Source organism: Balaenoptera musculus, chromosome 6, assembly GCF_009873245.2.
Source record: "Balaenoptera musculus isolate JJ_BM4_2016_0621 chromosome 6, mBalMus1.pri.v3, whole genome shotgun sequence".
Classification (NCBI taxonomy): Eukaryota; Metazoa; Chordata; class Mammalia; order Artiodactyla; family Balaenopteridae; genus Balaenoptera; species Balaenoptera musculus.
In genome coordinates, this window is record NC_045790.1 from 85,637,281 (window position 1) to 85,649,939 (window position 12,659).

General features: G+C 39.6%; 1 protein-coding gene across 3 annotated transcripts; it reads left to right on the forward strand.

The window, feature by feature from the left end:
• The first annotated feature begins 48 nt into the window (after positions 1-48).
• ZNF189 (zinc finger protein 189) lies at positions 49-11,567 on the forward strand. Of its 3 annotated transcripts, none has more exons than XM_036854651.1 (3): positions 49-536; positions 1,225-1,351; positions 8,802-11,567. In XM_036854651.1, the coding sequence occupies exons 1-3, from the start codon at positions 504-506 to the stop codon at positions 10,520-10,522; spliced, it is 1,881 nt and encodes a 626-aa protein (XP_036710546.1). In that variant the 5' UTR covers positions 49-503; the 3' UTR covers positions 10,523-11,567. The 3 variants fall into 3 exon arrangements, with proteins under 3 accessions (XP_036710546.1, XP_036710547.1, XP_036710548.1); XM_036854652.1 differs by having other exon boundaries at positions 1,267-1,351; XM_036854653.1 differs by having other exon boundaries at positions 1,270-1,351.
• Positions 11,568-12,659: the final 1,092 nt, after the last annotated feature.

Below are 12,659 nucleotides of genomic sequence, written 5' to 3' on the forward strand. Positions count from 1 at the left end.
TGTAAGCTTAGTGGCAGGTGTTCCCTTTTTTCCTCGGTTAAGACTCACCAGCGGCTCCCTCACCCTTTGTACTCCGGGAAGTGTAGTTCGGTAGCCATTGCCAGGGGGAGGCTGGACACAGGAGCTCTCTCGTAGCATGACGGGAGTTGTAGTTGAGGGGCGTCCCGGGAAGGTTCCGGGTGACGCCTTCTGGTCCGGGGGCGGGCGAGCATAGCGCTCTTTGGCTGAAAGCAGCAGGAACGGGCAACCGGGAGGAGGCTCCAGCGAGGCCTGAAAGCAGCGCAGCCAGGCAGGGGAGGGGTTTCGGGGTGGGGGCGGCCAAGTAGCGCATCTGACATGCTGCTGGGGTCGTGACCGCTCGGGGACCGAGGCAGGACCTGGCCAGATCCAGCCTGGAGGCCTCGCCTTCTTCGGGCCTAATCTTCAGCGGCCGGGTAGGCCTTGCCAGAGGCTCCTTTTCGTGCGGCCACCCCGTATTCCTGCCCTGATTTTCTGTCCGAGAGATGGCCTCGCCTAGCCCCCCGCCAGAGCCAAAGGTAAGTCGCCCCTCAGGGTATCCCCGTTCTCTCGCCGTTCCGAGCTAGGCCACGCCACCGCCCCCCCACCTCTCGGGTCGCGGTCTTGAGGGCCAGCGCGGTGCGGTGAAGTACCCCCTGGTACACTGGGGTGCCGTTCGCGATCAAACTGCCCACTGGCTCCGTTTTTCAAGAGCGACTTGATAAATCAGCTAAAGAAAATTGGTAATGCTCCAAACTAGCGTTTTCATTTACGAATGTTTCCAGGTGAGGTATCTTTTTTGATCCTCGCCTGTGTCTTCTACACCTGCCGAGATGCCTGGACCCAAAGTAGACGCTTAGAGAAGTTTGAATTGAAACGGGTCTCAAGGCAGTGCTTGTAGAGAATCGAGCGGGGCAATGAGGTGCAGGAAACTTGGGAAGGCCTTGGGGCAGCTTACTAAGATTCAAATATTAGGGCATAATTAGTAAATCAGAAAGCCTTATCCTTAGGTTCCTCACTACAGAGGACAAAGATCCAGCTCAGTTATCCTCTAATTTGAGGTGCCTGTCTGAATTCTGTCGGTTCCCAGAATTGGGCCCCATTTGGAACTCTTAGTATCATGTTCCTCCTAGCCTACCCGGCCCTGACAAGTGACTGTTTCTGCTACTTTCAGTGGTAGAATTGTCCTTGAGACAAGAACTGACTACAGAAATCATACTGTTTCAGGGGTTGCTGACATTTGAGGATGTGGCTGTGTTTTTTACCCAGGAGGAGTGGGATTATCTGGATCCAGCTCAGAGAAGCCTGTATAAAGATGTCATGATGGAGAATTATGGAAACCTGGTCTCACTGGGTAAGAATCTGCTGTTTCTCTGATTAAAATATCTAAGAAACTATAAGAAATCAGAACACTTGAACTAGCACCGTACCAAACTGCTTTGTTCCAAAGTTCTGATTCAAACCTTTCAGCCATGGATTGTTTCCATGACTCTCATCCCTACCGTTCTTGCAATGACCAAAATACAAGCTTTTCTGGCTTCCTGTCTTCGTAATCTCATTCCCATATTGCTCTGTACTTTCCCTCCTGGCTCATCCTCCCACTGCTTTCCTCCCACCCCTTTTCACTCTGCCTTCTGGAGCCCCTGTTCCTCTTCACATAATGTTCCCTACCCCTCCTGGCCTTAACTGAAACCTGGCACTTTCCCAAGGACACCACTTCTCTGGCAGGGGCTGCTTATTCTCCTACATCCTCTTCCTTCCTCTCATCCTTTGTCTCAAGGCTGAAAGGGAAAAATAATTGTTCTCCTAACTTTTCAGTGCTGTTCCCAAAGCATTCGTTTTCCACCTTCAAACACAGTTTCTCTCTTTTGAGGTCTCAGCTGTCTTGCCCTACCCTCTCAATTCCTTTTCACTATCGTCTGTCAACTTTTTTGGTTCCTCACACATAGATTTTGTCACATTTCAGAATCTTCTCTTTGCTAACCCATACCATCGATCATGCTGTCATTACTTCAGCCTCACTGTATCTTGACCATATTGTCTTCAGGGACCCTGCTTTCCATTTTTATTCAGCACCTCACATCAATGATCATACCCTCAATTTTGTCATTACAGGCAAATCTTAAACCCCAATATCTTATACTTTGACCAATATCTTATTTTTGTTCAGGCAGTAGATGTTTATCGACTATAACTAAACAGGGGTTACCAAAACAGACATGATCTCTGCCCACGTGGAGCTTACTGTAAATTCTTACCTGTCTACTTTTCCTACCAAACCGATTTATTCTTTTTTTTAAAAAAATAAATTTATTTATTTATTTATTTATTTTTGGCTGTGTTGGGTCTTCGTTGCTGTGGGTGGGCTTTCTCTAGTTGCGGCGAGCAGGGACTACTCTTTGTTGCAGTGCGCGGGCTTCTCATCGTGGTGGCTTCTCTTGTTGCAGAGCACGGGCTCTAGGCACGTGGGCTTCAGTCGTTGTGGCACACAGGTTCAGTAGTTGTGGCGCACGGGCTTAGTTGCTCCATGGCATGTGGGATCTTCCTGGATCAGGGATCGAACCCATGTGCCCTGCATTGGCAGGCAGAGTCTTAACCACTGCGCCACCAGGGAAGTCCAAACCTATTTATTCTTAATCTTTCCTGTTCCTTGACTTCGTTTTTCCCCCAGACTCTCGATCCCCTCCTGACTTCACCTCGTCTAATCCATGGACCTATATATAAAATGATCACCAGCATGCTCTCTTGCCACCTTGTCATTATGTTCTACCCATTCTGCAAACTTCAAATCCTATACTGATTATAAAATCTGCCTTTACTTTTCTCCTACCTAAGTTGCTAAACACAGCTAGTAGAGAAATTTTTTATCTGAACGGATTGGTGCCCTGTATATATACATGGCTTTTCTTTCTTCTAGTCTCCACTGGGTTTTTACATTTCAGCTAATTTTTTATCATTGATTTGCTCATGCCCCTGTTCCTTTTAGTGACTATTCCAAAAACTTAGAGAGTTTTCCTTGGGTCCATCACTCAGTGGTGGACCTCACCTTCTGTTTCACAGAGAAGATAGTGGCCACTACACATGAACTCTCAAGTTTTCTGCCCCTCATTGCACAGTTAAGGTTGCCTGTCTTCTCACATTCTCCAAGAATTTATCAGTCTTTTTTTTTTTTTCTTATAGTTTCAGTCTCTATTCTTTCTCCCCTGGTACCTTTATTCTGATGATAGATATGTTCGTGGCTCTAGAACTCCCCTTTGAGCCACAGTCTGTCTTGCTGCTCCCTGTAACCTACTACTTGTTTGCTTCACAGCCAGATTTTTGTAAGAGTAGTTAAGGTGTGTTCTCTACTTCTTTACCTCCCATTATCTCTAATCCCCTTTTTGTGCCTCTACCACTTGCGTTCAGTTGTTTAACATTGGTCTATAATAACCCAATTATCAAATGCAGTAGACTCTTTTTGGACTGTATTTAATTCTTCTCTATAGATATTTGCAACTTTTTATTGCTTCCTTCTATTGCCTTGCATTCTCAGACTTCCTCTCAGACTATATACCTTCTTTGGCAGACCTTATTTACACTCAGGTCATCAGCTACTGCTATGTGATGGTAAGTCCCAAATCTTAATCTCTACTTAAGAGAGGCAGTATGGAGCCTAACTGTCCAAGTAAAAATCCTGATTCCACCACTTACTAGCCTTGTGACTATGGGTGAATTACTTAACCTTTCTGTGCCTGTTTCTTTTTTTTTTTTTTAATATAAAATGGAAATAATAATAGCACTTACCTCTTAGGATTATTGTGAGCATTAACTCAGTTAATATATGTAAAGCATTTAGGACACTGACCAGCATGTAGTAAGTACAATATAAACGTCAATTGTTATCTTCATCATCATTGTCATTATCTTCTCTGTTGATCCAACTTCTTAGTCATCTCCTTTTGAAGACCACATAAATAACGCAGATAATCCACTAAGATCTCAAGGGCCTCCTCTTCAGAATTAAGTACTCCTTTCTCTGTGCTATCTTGTATACGCTTCCATTGTTGAATTTATTACAGTGTACTATAATCATTATGTTATTTCTCTAAACAGACTGATCTTCAAGAGGACAGTAACTGTATTTTTTTTTCATTTGATTTCTCCAGCACTTAGCACAGAGCCAGGCATGTATTATATGCTTCTTAAATATTTGGGTGACTGAGTGAATATAATTAAGACTCATTATCTTTTGACAAAATTATTGCATTAGCCTGTAAACTAGCCCTGTGCTTCCAGTCTCCCTTTATTCTAATATGTTCTGTTTACTGCCACCAAAGTGATTTTGTGTTACTTAACTGCTTATAACTTTTGGTGATTTCTGACAGCTTAAAGGATAAAAATCTTAATTTTTTGTCCTACATACTAGCACCTCCTTATATAGCCCCTGCCTAGCTTTCTAACCTCATCTGTTATTTCCAGGATACCACTTCAGTCTCCAGCCATGTCAGGCTAGGTATTTTTTTCCATTTAGCTATGGTATCTCTGAGTCACTGACAGCTTTTTCCACCCATATGGTGTCCTGGTTGATAATACCAGGCAAATGCCCAGCCTTGCCTGTGCCTAGTACTGTAAAATGGCAGTGAGCCCATCTGTGATCTCCTACTTTTAGGCTCTCTTCTTTATTGTAGCTGAAATACAGCTTTTCATCAGTTATTATTTCTCCCCCCACAATCTTTTCGTCCTCCTCTGTAAACTCTATATCCATCCCCTTGATGAGTGCTCCCTTGATGAGAGATTACGATTACTAAACTATTCCACTATAGTGTTTTCCTCCACTTCATCCTGTTGCTCTACTTAACACAACTCATCTAGCTTTGTAATTTTGCCTCTTCAGTCATACCTATCCTTTCTATTTTTCTTTAAAAACTTTAAGAACTATATTGATGATACAGCTGACAGCTTGATCTCTTAGTTCTTGATCTTTCAGTTCTTTCAGCTAAAGCAGACTTCTTTGGTTTTAATGACTTATCGCCAGACAACTTGAGCCATATTGGACCTTGACAGAATTGGGAATTGCTGTACCTATAAGACCTTAAATTCATCGTTTTCCTCCTTTAATTACAGTCTCTTTCCAATTATTTGTTCAACTACTCATTCATTCGATAAATAATTATAAAGCACTGTGCTAGGCCTAGGAATGCAAGTCCTTCCCCATTCTCTCATTCTTTTACCTAGAAAACTGAGAGGCAACTGTCTACTCTAGAAAAATTAGCTATGACCAGAGGATGGGAACATACAAGCACGGCAGATACCTCAGAAGGTGGTTATAGCTACCAAGCCCAGGTCTAATGGCTAGTCATTTCTAGGCTGCCATGTGTGGAAGCCTAGACTCACTTATTTTACCTGTCTTTCTGTTTGACCTATTTGTTTTCATGCCGGTGCCTCTCTGTTTTATTTACATCAGCAATACATTATATTTCATGTCTGGTAAGATTAAGTCACTCATATTCTCTTTCAGGGTATACAGTTGACCTTTGAACAACACGGGTTTGAAATGCTTGAGTTCTCTTATACATTACTTTTTTTCACTAAATATGTAGTACAGTACTACACAGTCTGTGGTTGGTTGAATCTGCGGGTGCAGAACCATGGATATGGAGGGCCAACTGTAAAGTTATATGTGGATTTTCAACAGTGTGGAGGGTCAGTGCCCCTAACCCTCGTGTTGTTCAAGGGTCAACTGTACTTAACTAGTTTTCTGCATTCTTCTGGTTGAAATTTAGATTACTTGGAGTTTTTTAACTGGCTCGTGGGATTTTTGTTGGAATACAGTTAGGTTTGTTGGTTGGTTTGGGAAGAAATAAGATCCTTATAATGTTGAATCTCTTTGGCAATTTGGTTGACTCTATTTAATTGTCTATGTCCTTCAGAAAAATTGTATGGATTATTTTTATGAATCTTGCATTTCTTGTAGATACATTCCTAGGTTTTATGGTTTTTATTATCATGAAGAGCATATTTTATTTTTCTATAATATTTACTAACTGGTTATTCTTGGTAGTAAGAACCAGTATTTGTTTTATATGTTAGTCCTGTCATCACTATTATATTTCATTTAATTCTTTTAGGAATTTTGGGTAGGCATTCATATCATCTGCAAATAATGTAATTTTGTATTATTCCTTTGAGTAAAACCCTGGAACAATATCCACTGGGTAAACATTATGAAGAAACTTTACCTTCTCAAAAAGAACTTACAATCCAATGGAAAAGACAAACAGTTAAAAGTACAGTGTTATAATACTATAATGCAGTCATGGACAAGGGCTGGTGATCAAAAACAGAGCGCTTAAATCGTCTGTTGGACTAAGTGAAGGCTTTACAGAGGAACTGTTGCTTTGCACTGAATCTTAAAGAGAAACCAAGAGTTTCCCAAGTAAACAATGTTGGTGGACATTTCATAAATGAGATATGCAAAGAAATGGCATAAAAGACTAAAGCACAAGCAATTTGCCCACTTGAAGTGTGAGAGCATGGGTAGGAGGGTGAATTAAAGCTTAAGAGACCTCATGAAGTGCTGAGCATCATTGTGTAAAGAGATTTGATTTGATTTTAGAGATAATGGAGTGCTAGTGAATCTATAGGTGGTGACATGATTAGAATTCCATTTTATGAAAATCTCTCTGGATTCAGTGAAATAGATACAGCCTAAAGACAAGAGCCAAGGATTATTAGATGGCTTTTGCAATAATCCAAAGAAATTTAAGTGGCAGTATTCAGAGGGTGTGTATATAGAGAAAGATAAGGATGTAAACATGGGTAACAATAACCTTAAACAGTTGACAAAGGAAGAGAAATACATGAGGGAAATGTATTAGAAAAGGGCAAAGAAAAGAAGTAGGGAGGGAACTAGAATATAATAGCATAGAAACCAAAAACAGTGTCAAGAAACAGGAACAGTCCACAGTATCAGATGCTGCTGAGTAAAATATGGATTAAAAATGTCCATTGTATTTGTTACTTGAGAGTCATTGGTGATTTAATGAGAAGTTTCTGTAGATTCTGGAAACAGAAACCAGATTTTAGAGTAGGTTGTAGAATAGATTGAATGGAAAGAAGCTGGTCATTGAAAACATAGGAAATGGAGAGGTACAGTGTTAAGATTTTTTTCAAAGCTTGGGTTTCATCTAGAAAAGGATTTCAGGTTCAGGATAAAGTTGGATATATTTGTATGTTGGTAGGAAGGTGTCAATGGGGAATACAGATTGAAGAAAGAGGAAGAAATGGTAATAATTGAACGAGTGCCCAGAGGCAAGTGGGATCAAGAGAGAGTAGATGAATTAGCCTTGGATAAGAATGGGATATATCTTCATGTACCACTGAAGGTAATTTTATAGGTAGGAGGTAGAATGGTGAGGGAGTTCTCTCATCCTTTTCATTGAGTGAAAGAAAACACAGTGTACTGAAAGTGAATTTGAGAGAGAGCACTGTAAGTAGACTTAAGCAGAAATAAAGTTTCTTAGGGGAATAAGAAGAAGTTTTTTTGGAATAAAATGACTGGTTTGAAGTAAATGAAAAGAAAATTCAAAGATGACTCCACAGTTAGAAGACTAGAAAATTGAAAGAAAAGAGGAAGTCTAAAAAGGGAAATTGTTTAGGGCCAAATATAAATTTGGTGGTGATGCAATCTTCTCATGGAGTTATCCAACAGGCAGCAAGAGACAGAAAATCAGGGAAGAAGTCAGAGGCAGACTTAAGTTTCCTCTATGCCGCTCTGTTATATCATAGACCATTATGTTATCTTTCTTCCAACGCATGCAAGATTATCATTTCTCAGATGTCATGCAGACTCTCAGTTGGAAACAGATGGTTCCAACTTGTGTCTTATATCTTTAAAGGCATGAGAATTATGTATACTTGAAGAATGTAGTATTTGTGGTAGGTGAAGTCATAAGCTACCACAGGCTGTTCTTTTTCTTAATTTCTTCCATTAACTCTAACCATGTTCCTTTTGGGTTTTTTTTTTTCTGTTTTTCTATATCAGAGTCCATGTCACTTCAACCCAGTTTTTTAAAAGCCATTTGTCTCTTGATGTAGGAGCTATTTTACTTAATATTTTCTTTACCATATTATATTCTTTCCCCATTTGTACTTGTCACCCATTCCATTTGGTAGGGGGCTTCTTGCCTTATCTCTAAATCCTAACTCATTATACAATGCCTGCAATGCTTTTGATCACAATAAATAAATTCTTATTAATGAATGAATTGTTGTTTCCCCTGGTTTTTGTCTTTTATCCTTCTCAGCATCATTTTATATGTTCTTTTATGTCAGTTATTTGGTTTATTCACATTCCCATAATGCTACCTCATCCTAAGTTTTCCTGAACCTACTGTTTTCTTCCCATGTTATCCTTTCTTCCTTGATAGGCTAGTTTATCCTGCCACTACTTGTTTTACTTCTTTGTTTGCCCATCTTACCTTGAATAATTTGTTGTTGATTTATCAGCCCTTCCTCCTTTCTCCTACTGATGCATTTTGTGCCTCGTAAACACTCTTTTCATACCCTTTCTCCAAGAAAAACATTTCATTTTATCAGATAACTAATACTAAATAAATATTTATATAGCTTGTACTGTTTGCCAGGTAGTTCTAAATGCTTTATGTATATGAACTAATGTAATCATCACAAGGATGCTGTGATGTAGTAAACTACATTTTATGCATATAGTAGATCATTTGTCTTAATTATCTTATTTTTCTGACAGTTTCTCCTTGCTGGCAAAGAGCTAGGCTGATGTGTCTATTTTCCATTTATTATTCCAGATGTTTTGAACAGAGATAAAGATGAGGAGCCAACTGTGAAACAAGAAATTGAGGAAATTGAGGAAGAAGTGGAACCACAGGGTGTAATAGTTACAAGAATCAAAAGTGAAATTGACCAGGATCCTATGGGTAGAGAAACCTTTGAACTTGTTGGTAGGTTAGATAAACAGAGAGGAATCTTCTTATGGGAAATACCAAGGGAATCTTTGACCCAGGAACAAAGAATGTTCAGAGGAAACACTAGCATTATCCGTAAGAGACCAAATTCGGAAGAGAAATGTCATAAATGTGAAGAATGTGGAAAGGGTTTTGTCCGCAAGGCTCATTTCATTCAACATCAAAGGGTCCATACGGGAGAAAAACCTTTTCAATGTAATGAATGCGGGAAAAGTTTCAGTCGCAGTTCATTTGTTATTGAACATCAGAGAATTCACACTGGGGAAAGGCCCTATGAGTGTAATTACTGTGGAAAAACCTTTAGTGTGAGCTCAACCCTTATTAGACATCAGAGAATCCACACTGGAGAGAGACCCTATCAGTGTAACCAATGTAAACAGAGCTTCAGCCAGAGAAGAAGCCTTGTTAAACATCAAAGGATTCACACAGGTGAGAAACCCCATAAATGTAGTGACTGTGGGAAAGCCTTCAGTTGGAAGTCACACCTGATTGAACATCAGAGAACTCATACTGGTGAGAAACCCTATCACTGTACCAAATGTAAGAAAAGCTTTAGTCGAAATTCATTACTTGTTGAACATCAGAGAATTCACACTGGGGAAAGACCCCATAAATGTGGTGAATGTGGGAAAGCCTTTAGATTAAGTACATACCTTATACAACACCAAAAAATCCACACTGGTGAGAAGCCTTTTCTTTGCATTGAATGTGGAAAAAGCTTCAGTCGGAGCTCATTCCTTATTGAACATCAGAGGATCCATACAGGTGAAAGACCTTATCAGTGCAAAGAGTGTGGGAAAAGCTTCAGTCAACTTTGCAACCTTACTCGTCATCAGAGAATTCATACAGGGGACAAACCCCATAAATGTGAGGAATGTGGAAAAGCCTTTAGCAGAAGCTCAGGTCTTATTCAGCATCAGAGAATCCACACCAGAGAGAAGACTTATTCATACAATGAAACTAAGGAAAGTTTTGATCCAAATTGCAGTCTTATTATACAGCAGGAAGTCTACCCTAAGGAAAAATCTTATAAATGTGATGAATGTGGGAAAACTTTTAGTGTCAGTGCTCATCTTGTACAACATCAAAGAATCCACACTGGTGAAAAGCCCTACCTATGTACTGTATGTGGGAAAAGCTTCAGTCGGAGCTCATTTCTTATTGAACACCAGAGAATCCACACTGGTGAGAGACCCTATCTGTGCAGACAGTGTGGCAAAAGTTTTAGTCAACTCTGTAATCTTATTCGACATCAGGGTGTTCACACAGGTAATAAACCCCATAAATGTGATGAATGTGGGAAGGCCTTTAGCCGGAACTCAGGCCTTATTCAGCATCAGAGAATACACACAGGAGAAAAACCTTATAAGTGTGAGAAGTGTGACAAAAGTTTCAGTCAACAGCGCAGCCTTGTCAACCATCAGAAGATCCATGCAGAGGTGAAAATTCAAGAAACCCACGAATGTGATGCTTGTGGGGAAGCCTTCAATTGCCATATATCTCTTATTCAGCATCAAAAATTGCACACTACATGGATGCAGTAAACGTAGAGAAATACTTAAGCTTGGTTTGACTTGAGACCAGCTACCCAAGTGCAGTTTCAGTATGGCTCAACGTGAGTCAAGAGTTAGTGATAAAGCAGGTTCTCTTTGGCCTCAGGCAAATGGTTTCTAAAGATTCTGTGAATAATAGGCAGCTGCCCACAGGCAGTTGAAGACTTCCATTACTCTTTGTTTTGATGATCATAGAGAAAGACTCAGTAATTCAAGCATCTTTCTTTTACAAATCTTTCAGCAGAGAGGTTAAACCCAGGTTCAGAGCACTTAGTTATAATTAATAAAGGGAGAAGAACAAAGTTACATTGGCGTAAGGGAGTCGGAAGCAGCTGATGTTAGAAAACTAGCATAATTTCTCAGAGTCCTCTGGCACCATAATATATGGTGGTTCTTTCAGTTCCATGGTATGTTTGGCTATGCATGCCAAAGTCCAATACTTAAGCATATGCTTAAGTTTTCAAGGAAACAAAACCCCCATTTTTTAAAAAACTGGCATCCAAAGCTTTTGTCATTGTTCAATCCAGTTGTTTGGCATGTGGGTTAAAGGCAGTTCCAATGCCATGTGGTTCCCAGATCTGTGAAATGAGTGGACCATTAATTTTACATATAAAGTAAATGTACAGATTATGTGAGTAATTAACAAACCTAGCAAAGGTGTTACCAAGGAGCCTTTGGGAGTGCCTTTTCTTTTTTCCCAAGATGGGCCCAAAAAGGTGGAGGAAGACACTGTTCTTTTTGTGCCCTCCAATCTGTGAAAGATATTTGTAGTCCTAGACAAATTAAATCTTATTCCTCCATTACCAGTAGCATGTGAAAGTGTAAATATTTTGATTACCAAGAGTTGGAAATAAAAAGACCTGGAGTCTATGCTAGGAAGCTGAGATATTTTGGTATTGCTTTGATTTTTATGGTAACTAGACTTTGCATGCAATTTTAAAATCCTTATTTCTGGTTCTAGGGCTTCCCTTAGTTAATGGTTATTATAAACCTATTAATTCATCTCTTCTAATCATTAAACCTGTTTTGTTTTTTGCTTTGTGTAAGAGTTATTTGTTACTCTAGTGTAAAATCTATCCTGTCAAATATATTACAGCATTTAAAAATTAGAATCAAGGATTTAAAGGAAGTTGCTCTCACTTGTTCTACCTCTGACTCGTTACCTTTTCTGGGATAGTTCAATTAAGGTTAAATCCAGGTTCTTTAGTTCCTGAGTATATAATTCCAAATCACCAGCAGTCGGTAATTCTAATTTCCTAACAGTTTAAGCAAAAGACCTCACTTTCTCCTATAACCTAGACATTCTAAACATCACCTCCAAACTTTCATCTTCCCATCTCTGAATACGTGCGTATGTGTGTGTGCATGCACACGTAAATGTGGATGTTATGGTATGTGTAGAAATACGCCTCTTTGTACACTTCCTTATTCAAATTAAGTACTCATAGTTACCATATAGTTAACTTTTCAAAACAGAGTTTGTAACTCAGTGAAAAGTACAAAAGGTAGCTGATAATGCACTTAATTTTTCAATAAAATTATCCTCCTGCCCTAAATCTCCCTGTTTTACTTGTTCTGCACCAGTGGTTCCCCAGCCCAGAGTCACAACTAAGAATGAGGTTCTTAGAAATCCAGAGATGGAATCCTGTGTTTTGAAAAACCTAACACAAAGTGTATGTTTTCACTGCATGCACACGAAAACATTTCTCTGCTTTTTGCTGAAATTGCATTGTATCATGTATGATTGTCTTGCTGAGCAGAAGTTCTGGCTGTTGGCCTCACTGTAATTTGGGGCCATGGTCATTTGAGATATTCCTAAAAGTAGATAATTTTTAACATCCTTGAATGTGAATCTGGAGTGACAGCTCCAAACTCCAGTAACAGCGAAACAGTTCTTGCTTATGTATACAATTCATTGGCTGTAAAAAGCATAGCCAAAACAGGTGATTTTTTTTTTTTAAAGCAAGTCCACTGCAGTATACACTATTTTACAAGAAGAAGATAGAAATGTGCGGAGGACTTTAGAGAGGGATATGAAGTGCCTAGAGGATGAGGGAAGGAGAAAGTTAAATCTTTCAAGAGGAAATAATGCCTAAGATGAGACTAAAAGACAAGTACCAGGAAAGAT